At 37.2% G+C, this 14065-nt stretch overlaps 1 protein-coding gene across 1 annotated transcript in view; it reads right to left on the reverse strand.

The window, feature by feature from the left end:
• Positions 1-2117: 2117 nt before the first annotated feature.
• LOC128214857 (dynein heavy chain, cytoplasmic-like) overlaps positions 2118-14065 on the reverse strand; it is a 15735-nt gene continuing 3787 nt past the window's right edge. Inside the window, exons 4-5 of the mRNA XM_052921540.1 lie at positions 13048-13173; positions 2118-2752 (exon numbers count right to left, since the gene is read on the reverse strand). Coding sequence (XP_052777500.1) covers positions 2729-2752; positions 13048-13173 — 150 coding nt within the window. The 3' untranslated portion in view covers positions 2118-2728. The remainder of the gene's footprint in view (positions 2753-13047; positions 13174-14065) is intronic.

A 14065-nucleotide genomic window follows, 5' to 3' on the forward strand; every position in this document is an offset into this window, starting at 1 on the left:
TATGGTTTTGGCTACTGGGCTTGTCCCTGTAGTTTCCATTGTATTATTGTGATCCTTCTTCCACTCAACAATATTATAGTATGGTTTTGGTAACTGGGCCTGTCCCTGTAGTTTCCATTGTATTATTGTGATCCTTCTTCCACTCAACAAGATTATAGTATGGTTTTGGCTACTGGGCTTGTCCCTGTAGTTTCCATTGTATTATTGTGATCCTTCTACCACTAAACAAGATTAAAGTATGGTTTTGGCTACTGGGCTTGTACCTGTAGTTTCCATTGTATTATTGTGACCCTTCTTCCACTCAACAAGATTATAGTATAGTTTTGGCTACTGGGCCTGTGTCTGTAGTTTCCATTGTATTATTGTGATCCTTCTACCACTAAACAACATTATAGTATGGTTTGGGCTACTGGGCTCGTCCCTGTAGTTTCATTGTATTATTGTTACCCTTCTACCACTCAACAAGATTAAAATATGGGTTTGGCTACTGGGCTCGTCCCTGTAGTTTCCATTGTATTATTGTGATCCTTCTTCCACTAAACAATATTGTAGTATGGTATTGGCTATTGGGCCTGTCCCTGTAGCTTCTATTGTATTATTGTGATCATTCTACCACTAAACAAGATTATAGTATGGTTTAAGCTTTACCTTTGATCTTGTACCGGACACACCTTATTGATATGGAAAACGTTTGTGCCAAGCTATTTTGTCATCCCTCGTTGCAATGCCCATACACGATTATTGACGCCACCCATCTGACTTCCTGTCAACCCACCAACATACCCAAATGTAATAACCTAGGTTTCTGAAAAAAAATGGCAATCGCTCAAACGACCAGATTTCGGCAATTAAAAACGATATATTAGTGAGACAGGTTATCTGCAAAATGGTACATGGACATTATCGACCATAGACAATAATAATGGGTTAAAGCCGAATCGGGCCAATGAATAAACGTTATCGACAAAGACTAAGCGACAAAGCGGCCAATCGGAAAAAAATAAAAAGATAACTCTTAAAAGACATACAAAATAACACTACAAATTCTTGACTCGTTTTATTGTCTTTACTCTCACAATCACAAATATCAACGTGTACGAATGGAAACTCAATTTGAAACGTCAATAATAATAATAATAATAATAATAATAATAATAATAATAATAATAATAATAATAATAATAATAATAATAATAAGTAACACTTGTCAACCTATTATTGTTGATTTTGATTTTATTTTATGGTATTTTGAATAAATGCCCATTATCAATCAACGCAGTGTTTTTTTTTGTTTCTTTGCCTACATACATTACTAGTTCAATCGGCTTGCTGTCGCCTTTACAACCTTATAAGTGTAGAATATATAAATAGTATTTAAATGCACACATAAAATTCTTTATGTCATTGTGCAACGAATATTTCATTAGCAGTGTCTTTATCAGTCAGCTGACCGCGATCACCCAATCAGGAGATTTGTTAAGGCACGCGGGCTTATCAGGTCACTTGACCTCTCATGTGATCTCTGTAAACCAATCAGACTCTTCAGCCATCTCCTTTGTTTCCTTCGGCATAATAGAAGCGTTCGACAATTTGGATTATTTTATTCAACTAACCACCATCTCCAACTCCTTCACCTCTTTTTCTCTTAAAAAATGGACCTTGACTGTCTAGGGTGCCGCACATTTTACTTTGTATCATTTGATTCATTATTACTTGTGTTTCATCAAAATGTATTATTTCCCTGTTTATACATGTACTGTCATAATATTACGTTATTTACAACTTTGTATTTTTGTCTCTCATAATGGGGGCGGTTTACCCACCCAGATTATTGTATTACGGGAAACATAACGAAACACTTGTCAACCTATTCTTGTTGATTTTGATTTGATTTTATGGCATTTTGAATGAATGCCAATTATCAATCAACGCAGTGTTTCTTGTTTCTTTTCCTACATTCATTACTAGTTCAACCGGCTTGCGGTCGCCTTTCTTACCTTACCTGTATTTTATAGCTGAAAACGCAAAACTATCAAATGATTGGTGAGCGCTAAAAGATTTACCGTGTTTTCTGCACCTTTCTTTTAAATTGAACTCGATATCATTCATAAGAACCATTGATTTTGACGTTTATTCATCCTTTTTGGTATATTTAAACAATTGTATTAATTGTGGTAAATCTTTTTGGGAGTAAGAGTGCATCTTTAAAGTTTGATTCCTGGTAAAATGGTGATATACCTTCAAAGGTCATTGCTTTCAGATTATGAGGGTTATATAGATTATGAAAGTGTTACATAGATGATGGAAAAAAACATCATAATTAAATAATACCAAAACTACGAGATATATGGTCTCCAGCCATGTAAAATTCGTATTTTGGTATATTTAATTATTTAACTTCAGTAGCCAGTCGTATTAAAGTGAAGTAATTGGTTTGGTCAAAGTTATCCTAAATGTGATCTGATTGGTCGATATTTATCCAACATTAACTACTAACCAATCAAATTAATGGTTTTAATGTGTCAACTACCCAAAAAGTTAACCTCTGGATAACTCACTTTGTATACAATTGGCTGCTTCAGGTCACAATCTAGTACGTGTGCAAAGCATGGTCAAACATATTGCCTTGGTGAAAAAAAGCATCCAGAATAAAGCAACAAAAGCTAATTCACAAATGTAAACGAAGTCTAAAGCCTGAACACATTCCGATATCCTTTAGTACTGGCTTTTAGAAGTCGGCAGCAACCACAGCCTGTAATAACAAATGTGGAATTAACCATTGACTATACACTGAAAAAAAACACGACGACCATATACATTGTGTGTACGTGTTTGTGTTCAGTAAGGAGTTAACAAATTTCACGATGTAATATTTTATCACATATTTGTTAAAACTATTATTGCATTTAAACAGAAATGTATGTCAACGATATTGATACCTGTCTTTGCGAAAATGTTCCTAACGATTCAATCAATGTTGTCTTGTGGCTTTTTGTCAATATATTTTCAAATAAGAAAGACATTGAATTAAATAAAGAAAAATAGTATTTTAATTTCCTTTCCTGAATTCAAAAAAGCAATTTTCTCCACAAAGCCACAAGACATTGTTTAAGGGTGACAATATAGTTTAAACATATGGATGCACAAAAGGAATGTTCTTATATTAATGCATTATTATTACTCATTTGACCTAAAGGTACTTATGGTTTGTAAAACGCACTATCAACGGTGTTTGTTTTTAACAAATAAAGTGTGGCAAATCATTAAGAGTGTTACAACTAAGATACTGACGGCTGAAACCCTGTAACAAATGTTGATATATGCTCAAATATTTTCTTTCAAATCCATTAATGAAGCATTAATAACGGGTTTAAATCTAAAGCTGTAGATTTATTGGTTGATTGACATAATTACGTGATGATACCAATGATTTCAATAGTGGAGTTTATTATTAGTCCTAAAGGGCGAGTGAATAAGCTATCAGTTTTCTAAAAAAAATATCTTGACTGGTACAGCGTTCGTTTATCCCTACTAAAAACAGGGGTTTTTTATACCTACTAGTATGTTATGTGCATTTCGGTATCAAAGAGTAAAACAGTTATAATATATGTGTTTTAGATGCATTTTCCGAAAAAATATTTTTGGTGTCACAACATGAGCCTTAATGCTCAAACCGAATACATCTTTTTATTTGTGTACAGAAAAAAAACAAAGTTGCCTACTGTAGTACCATTTGTGACGTAATATACCACGCGGAAAACACACTGGATCTTACAATGGTTAAATTATGCCTGTGCGCAATGGCTTGCACTTTACAACTACATACCCATTCATAGACTACAGCAGTGAGGGCAGACGTCATTATATGACAGCATGATCTATATACACTTGCATCGACTACATCAGTGAATGCGGACGTCATTATGAAACAACATGACCTACATACCTATTCATAGACTACATCAGTGAAGGCAGACGTAATAATGTGACAACATACTCTACATACCTATTCATAGACTACAACAGTGAAGGCAGACGTCATTATGTGACAACATGACCTACATACCCATTCATAGACTATATCAGTGAGGGCAGACGTCATCATGTGACAACATGACCTACATACCCATTCATAGACTATATCAGCGAAGGCAGACGTCAAAATGTGACAACATGATCTACATACCCATTCATAGACTATATCAGTGAAGGCACACGTCATAATGTGACCACATGATCTACATACCCATTCATAGACTATATCAGTGAAGGCAGACGTCATAATGTGACAACATGACCTACATACCCATTCATAGACTATATCAGTGAAGGCAGACGTCATAATGTGATACACATGACCTACATACCCATTTATAGACTATATCAGTGAAGGCAGACGTCATAATGTGACAACATGACCTACATACCCATTCATAGACTACATCAGTGAAGGCAGACGTCATAATGTGACATCATACTCTACATACCTATTCATAGACTATATCAGTGAAGGCAGACGTCATTATGTGACAACATGACCTACATACCCACCATTCATAGACTACTGCAGTGAAGGCAGACGACATAATGTGACAACATGATCAACATACCCATTCAAAGACTACATCAGTGAAGGCAGACATCATTATGTGACAACATTATCTAAATACACTTTCATAGACAACATAAATGAAGGCAGACGTCATAATGTTACAACATGACCAACATACCCATTCATAGACTACAGCACTGAAGGCAGACGTCATAATATGACAACATGATTTACATCGCCAATCAAAGACTACATCAGTGAAGGCAGACATCACAATGTGACAACATGATCTACATACAGATTCATAGACTACATCAATGAAGGCAGACGTCATTATGTGACAACATGATCAACATACCCATTCAAAGACTACAGCAATGAAGGCAGACGTCATAATATGACAACATTATCTACATACCCATTCATAGACTACAACAGTGAAGACAGACGTCCTAATGTGACAACATGATTTACATTCATAGACTACAGCAGTGAGGGCAGACGCAATAATGTGACAACATGACCTACATACGCTTTCATAGACTACAGCAGTGAGGGCAGACGCAATAATGTGACAACATCACCTACATACCCATTTATAGACTATATCAGCGAAGGCAGACGTCAAAATGTGACAACATGACCTACATACCCATTCATAGACTATATCAGCGAAGGCAGACGTCAAAATGTGACAACATGATCTACATATCCATTCATAGACTATATCAGTGAAGGCAGACGTCATAATGTGACAACATGATCTACATATCCATTCAAAGACTACATCAGTGAAGGCAGACGTCATAATGTGACAACATGATCTACATACCCATTCATAGACTATATCAGTGAGGGCAGACGTCATAATGTGGCAACATGACCTACATACCCATTCAAAGACTACATCAGTGAAGGCAGACGTCATAATGTGACAACATGACCTACATACCCATTCAAAGACTACATCAGTGAAGGCAGACATCATTATGTGACAACATTATCTAAATACTTTTTTATAGACAATATAAATGAAGGCAGACGTCATAATGTTACAACATGACCTACATACCCATTCAGAGACTACAGCACTGAAGGCAGACGTCATGATATGACAACATGATTTACATCGCCAATCATAGACTACATCAGTGAAGGCAGACATCACAATGGGACAACATGATCTACATACAGATTCATAGACTACATCAGTGAAGGCAGACGTCATTATGTGACAACATGATCAACATACCCTTTCAAAGACTACAGCAATGAAAGCAGACGTCATAATATGACAACATTATCTACATACCCATTCATAGACTACAACAGTGAAGACAGACGTCCTTATGTGACAACATGATTTACATTCATAGACTACAGCAGTGAGGGCAGACGCAATAATGTGACAACATGATCTACATACCCATTCATAGACTATATCAGCGAAGGCAGACGTCAAAATGTGACAACATGACCTACATACCCACCATTCATAGACTACATCAGTGAAGGCAGACGTCATAATGTGACAACATGATCTGCATACCCATTCATAGACTATATCAGTGAGGGAAGACGTCATAATGTGACAACATGACCTACATACCCATTCAAAGACTACATCAGTGAAGGCAGACGTCATAATGTGACAACATGATCTACATACCCATTCAAAGACTACATCAGTGAAGGCAGACGTCATAATGTGACAACATGATCAACATACCCATTCATAGACTATATCAGCGAAGGCAGACGTCAAAATGTGACAACATGATCTACATACCCATTCATAGACTATATCAGTGAAGGCAAACGTCATAATGTGACAACATGATCTACATATCCATTCAAAGACTACATCAGTGAAGGCAGACGTCATAATGTGACAACATGATCTACATACCCATTCATAGCCTATATCAGTGAGGGCAGACGTCATAATGTGACAACATGACCTTATACCCATTCAAAGACTACATCAGTGAAGGCAGACGTCATAATGTGACAACATGATCTACATACCCATTCAAAGACTACATCAGTAAAGGCAGACGTCATAATGTGACAACATGACCTACTTACCCATCATTCATAGACTATATCAGTGAAGGCAGACATCATTATGTGACAACATTATCTAAATACACTTTCATAGACAACATAAATGAAGGCAGACGTCATAATGTTACAACATGATCTACATATCCATTCAAAGACTACATCAGTGAAGGCAGACGTCATAATGTGACAACATGATCTACATACCCATTCATAGACTATATCAGTGAGGGCAGACGTCATAATGTGACAACATGACCATATACCATTCAAAGACTACATCAGTGAAGGCAGAGGTCATAATGTGACAACATGATCTACATACCCATTCAAAGACTACATCAGTGAAGGCAGACGTCATAATGTGACAACATGACCTACATACCCACCATTCATAGACTATATCAGTGAAGGCAGACATCATTATGTGACAACATTATCTAAATACACTTTCATAGACAACATAAATGAAGGCAGACGTCATAATGTTACAACATGACCTACATACCCATTCATAGACTACAGCACTGAAGGCAGACGTCATAATATGACAACATGATTTACATCGCCAATCAAAGACTACATCAGTGAAGGCAGACATCACAATGTGACAACATGATCTACATACAGATTCATAGACTACATCAATAAAGGCAGACGTCATTATGTGTCAACATAATCAAAATACCCATTCAAAGACTACAGCAATGAAGGCAGACGTCATAATATGACAACATTATCTACATACCCATTCATAGACTACAACAGTGAAGACAGACGTCCTAATGTAACAACATGATTTACATTCATAGACTACAGCAGTGAGGGCAGACGCAATAATGTGACAACATGACCTACATACGCTTTCATAGACTACATCAGTGAAGGCAGACATCATAATGTGACAACATGACCTATATACCCATTCAAAGACTACATCAGTGAAGGCAGACGTCATAATGTGACAACATGACCTACATATCCATTCAAAGACTACATCAGTGAGGGCAGACGTCATAATGTGACAACATTATCTAAATACTTTTTTATAGACAATATAAATGAAGGCAGACGTCATAATGTTACAACATGACCTACATACCCATTCATAGACTACAGCACTGAAGGCAGACGTCATGATATGACAACATGATTTACATCGCCAATCATAGACTACATCAGTGAAGGCAGACATCACAATGTGACAACATGATCTACATACAGATTCATAGACTACATCAGTGAAGGCAGACGTCATTATGTGACAACATGATCAACATACCCATTCAAAGACTACAGCAATGAAAGCAGACGTCATAATATGACAACATTATCTACATACCCATTCATAGACTACAACAGTGAAGACAGACGTCCTTATGTGACAACATGATTTACATTCATAGACTACAGCAGTGAGGGCAGACGCAATAATGTGACAACATGATCTACATACGCTTTCATAGACTATATCAGCGAAGGCAGACGTCAAAATGTGACAACATGATCTACATACCCATTCATAGACTATATCAGTGAAGGCAAACGTCATAATGTGACAACATGATCAACATATCCATTCAAAGACTACATCAGTGAAGGCAGACGTCATAATGTGACAACATGATCTGCATACCCATTCATAGACTATATCAGTGAGGGAAGACGTCATAATGTGACAGAATGACCTACATACCCATTCAAAGACTACATCAGTGAAGGCAGACGTCATAATGTGACAACATGATCTACATACCAATTCAAAGACTACATCAGTGAAGGCAGACGTCATAATGTGACAACATGACCTACATACCCATTCATAGACTATATCAGCGAAGGCAGACGTCAAAATGTGACAACATGATCTACATATCCATTCATAGACTATATCAGTGAAGGCAGACGTCATAATGTGACAACATGATCTACATATCCATTCAAAGACTACATCAGTGAAGGCAGACGTCATAATGTGACAACATGATCTACATACCCATTCATAGCCTATATCAGTGAGGGCAGACGTCATAATGTGACAACATGACCTTATACCCATTCAAAGACTACATCAGTGAAGGCAGACGTCATAATGTGACAACATGATCTACTTACCCACCATTCATAGACTACATCAGTGAAGGCAGACATCATTATGTGACAACATTATCTAAATACACTTTCATAGACAACATAAATGAAGGCAGACGTCATAATGTTACAACATGATCTACATATCCATTCAAAGACTACATCAGTGAAGGCAGACGTCATAATGTGACAACATGATCTACATACCCATTCATAGACTATATCAGTGAGGGCAGACGTCATAATGTGACAACATGACCATATACCCATTCAAAGACTACATCAGTGAAGGCAGAGGTCATAAAGTGACAACATGATCTACATACTCATTCAAAGACTACATCAGTGAAGGCAGACGTCATAATGTGACAACATGACCTACATACCCACCATTCATAGACTATATCAGTGAAGGCAGACATCATTATGTGACAACATTATCTAAATACACTTTCATAGACAACATAAATGAAGGCAGACGTCATAATGTTACAACATGACCTACATACCCATTCATTGACTACAGCACTGAAGGCAGACGTCATAATATGACAACATGATTTACATCGCCAATCATAGACTACATCAGTGAAGGCAGACATCACAATGTGACAACATGATCTACATACAGATTCATAGACTACATCAATGAAGGCAGACGTCATTATGTGACAACATGATCAAAATACCCATTCAAAGACTACAGCAATGAAGGCAGACGTCATAATATGACAACATTATCTACATACCCATTCATAGACTACAACAGTGAAGACAGACGTCCTAATGTAACAACATGATTTACATTCATAGACTACAGCAGTGAGGGCTGACGCAATAATGTGACAACATGACCTACATACGCTTTCATAGACTACAGCAGTGAAGGCAGACATCATAATGTGACAACATGACCTACAAACCCATTCATAGACTATATCAGTGAGGGCAGACGTCATAATGCGACAACATGACCTACATACCCATTCATAGACTATATCAGTGAGGGCAGACGTCATAATGTGACAACATGACCTACATACCCATTCATAGACTATATCAGTGAAGGCAGACGTCATAATGTGACAACATGATCTACATACCCATTCATAGACTATATCAGTGAAGGCAGACGTCATAATATGACAACAAGACCTACATACCCATTCATAGACTATATCAGTGAAGGCAGACGTTATAATGTGACAACATGACCTACATACCCACCATTCATAGACTATATCAGTGAAGGCAGACGTCATTATGTGACAACTTGACCTACATACCCATTCATAGACTATACCAGTGAGGGCAAACGTCATAATGTGACAACATGACCTACATACCCATTCATAGACTATATCAGCGAAGGCAGACGTCAAAATGTGACAACATGACCTACATACCCATTCATAGACTATATCAGCGAAGGCAGACGTCAAAATGTGACAACATGATCTACATACCCATTCATAGACTATATCAGTGAGGGCAGACGTCAAAATGTGACAACATGACCTACATACCCATTCATAGACTATATCAGCGAAGGCAGACGTCAAAATGTGACAACATGATCAACATACCCATTCATAGACTATATCAGTGAGGGCAGACGTCAAAATGTGACAACATGACCTACATACCCATTCATAGACTATATCAGCGAAGGCAGACGTCAAAATGTGAAAACATGATCTACATACCCATTCATAGACTATATCAGCGAAGGCAGACGTCAAAATGTGACAACATGATCTACATACCCATTCATAGACTATATCAGCGAAGGCAGACGTCAAAATGTGACAACATGACCTACATACCCATTCATAGACTATATCAGCGAAGGCAGACGTCAAAATGTGACAGCATGACCTACATACCCATTCATAGACTATATTTGCGAAGGCAGACGTCAAAATGTGACAACATGACCTACATACCCATTCATAGACTATATCAGCGAAGGCAGAAGTCAAAATGTGACAACATGACCTACATACCCATTCATAGACTATATCAGCAACGGCAGACGTCAAAATGTGACAACATGATCTACATACCCATTCATAGACTATATCAGTGAAGGCAGACGTCATAATGTGACAACATGATCTTCATATCCATTCAAAGACTACATCAGTGAAGGCAGACGTCATAATGTGACAACATGATCTACATACCCATTCATAGACTATATCAGTGAGGGCAGACGTCATAATGTGACAACATGACCTACATACCCATTCAAAGACTACATCAGTGAAGGCAGACGTCATAATGTGACAACATGACCTACATACCCACCATTCATAGACTATATCAGTGAAGGCAGACGTCATAATGTGACAACATGATCAACATACCCATTCAAAGACTACATCAGTGAAGGCAGACATCATTATGTGACAACATTATCTAAATACACTTTTATAGATATTATAAATGAAGGCAGACGTCATAATGTTACAACATGACCTACATACCCATTCATAGACTACAGCACCGAAGGCAGACGTGATGATATGACAACATGATTTACATCGCCAATCATAGACTACATCAGTGAAGGCAGACATCACAATGTGACAACATGATCTACATACAGATTCATAGACTACATCAGTGAAGGCAGACGCCATTATGAAACAACATGATCAACATACCCATTCAAAGACTACAGCAATGAAGGCAGACGTCATAATATGACAACATTATCTACATACCCATTCATAGACTACAACAGTGAAGACAGACGTCCTAATGTGACAACATGAATTATATTCATAGACTACAGCAGTGAGGGCAGACGCAATAATGTGACAACATGATCTACATACGCTTTCAAAGACTATATCAGCGAAGGCAGACGTCAAAATGTGACAACATGATCTACATACCCATTCATAGACTATATCAGTGAAGGCAAACGTCATAATGTGACAACATGATCTACATATCCATTCAAAGACTACATCAGTGAAGGCAGACGTCATAATGTGACAACATGATCTGCATACCCATTCATAGACTATATCAGTGAGGGAAGACGTCATAATGTGACAACATGACTTACATACCCATCCAAAGAATACATCAGTGAAGGCTGACGTCATAATGCGACAACATGATCTACATACCCATTCAAAGACTACATCAGTGAAGACAGACGTCATAATGTGACAACATGACCTACATACTCATTTATAGACAATATCAGCGAAGGCAGACGTCAAAATGTGACAACATGATCTACATACCCATTCATAGACTATATCAGTGAAGGCAGACGTCATAATGTGACAACATGATCTACATATCCATTCAAAGACTACATCAGTGAAGGCAGACGTCATAATGTGACAACATGATCTACATACCCATTCATAGACTATATCAGTGAGGGCAGACGTCATAATGTGACAACATGACCTTATACCCATTCAAAGACTACACCAGTGAAGGCAGACGTCATAATGTGACAACATGATCTACATACCCATTCAAAGACTACATCAGTGAAGGCAGACGTCATAATGTGACAACATGACCTACATACCCACCATTCATAGACTATATCAGTGAAGGCAGACGTCATAATGTGACAACATGATCAACATACCCATTCAAAGACTACATCAGTGAAGGCAGACATCATTATGTGACAACATTATCTAAATACACTTTCATAGACAACATAAATGAAGGCAGACGTCATAATGTTACAACATGACCAACATACCCATTCATAGACTACAGCACTGAAGGCAGACGTCATAATATGACAACATGATTTACATCGCTAATCATAGACTACATCAGTGAAGGCAGACATCACAATGTGACAACATGATCTACATACAGATTCATAGACTACATCAGTGAAGGCAGACGTCATTATGTGACAACATGATCAACATACCCATTCAAAGACTACAGCAATGAAGGCAGACGTCATAATATGACAACATTATCTACATACCCATTCACAGACTACAACAGTGAAGACAGACGTCCTAATGTGACAGCATGATTTACATTCATAGACTACAGCAGTGAGGGCAGACGCAATAATGTGACAACATGATCTAAATACGCTTTCATAGACTACAGCAGTGAAGGCAGACATCATAATGTGACAACATGATCTACATCCACGTTCATAGACTACTGAAGTAAGATAGACGTCATATAATGATAACACGAACTACATAACATTCCATTGACTACCGCAGTGAATGTTGAGGTCATAGTGTGACGTCATGGTCTACATAAAATAATTCGTACACCACAGCGGTGAAGGCATGTGTCAAATTGTGACAAAAGGAACTACATACCCATGCATAGACTACTGCAGTGAAGACCGAGATTCTGTTAACCTTCTCAAAATCGTACTGAGACAAGGTCTTCTTTGCTTCGGCGCGCTTGTCATCCGGGACGTCGTCTGGATCGTAGTCAGCAATCTACATGTGACCAAAATACTGTAAGGTTCAAGTTCAATATTTATTTAACTAAATATTACATTATCACTAGTGAGCGAGCAGTCATTATATTTCATATACGTAGAAAATATATTTTGGACTACCCCAGAAAGTATTTCTATTTTTACACTTCATGAAAAGGGTTAAACCATGTTCTAATGACTGCCCCATGAAACGTTAACAATTGGATCCGTCCCTAATTTTATCCATTTTTGATTAAGCTACTAGTATGTAGTAATTATCTTGTTGTTGTTTTTATAAAGGTACACATTGACCGATTGTTTTGAACTTTGTTAAAGTTAACGACGTTGTTAACGTCATCGTTAAAAACTTTTAAGTTTACTGCTCAAGAGGTAATAGGTACAAGATTTAAGACAACTCTCTGTAAAATAAATAAAGTTTAAACTAATGCTGGAATAAACCGATGAAATATTTTCTACGGATTTTTTTTTGTTGTAAACGGTTCAGACAATAAATCAAAGATATATACACCCTTTCAATTTATCGACTTATTTGTGCAGAGGAGTTGCGTCCCTTACCGGAAGTGACGTAGGTGGAGGATAAAACATTTTCGAAACAGCCATTACTGCTTTGATTATCGCTACACATTACAGAAAATCAATGATATGCGCTTTATATCTTGTCAAAGCTGTTTGCTATTTTTGTGTTATCATCGTGTTCTTTAATAAAGCACGTCTCCAAGTAAGATAAATGCTGTGTTTTATCAAAAATCCCGTAATCGATGAAGTCCTGGACTTAACTTTAAATAAAAAAATATGACAATACGCTGCGGCTTATTTCTTTTAAACTGGATGTCATCGAGAGAAATTGGAAAAATTAATCAGAATTTCTTTTTTAAATAAATATTTTATGT

The sequence above is a fragment of the Mya arenaria genome, chromosome 13 (assembly GCF_026914265.1).
Source record: "Mya arenaria isolate MELC-2E11 chromosome 13, ASM2691426v1".
Taxonomy (NCBI): domain Eukaryota; kingdom Metazoa; phylum Mollusca; class Bivalvia; order Myida; family Myidae; genus Mya; species Mya arenaria.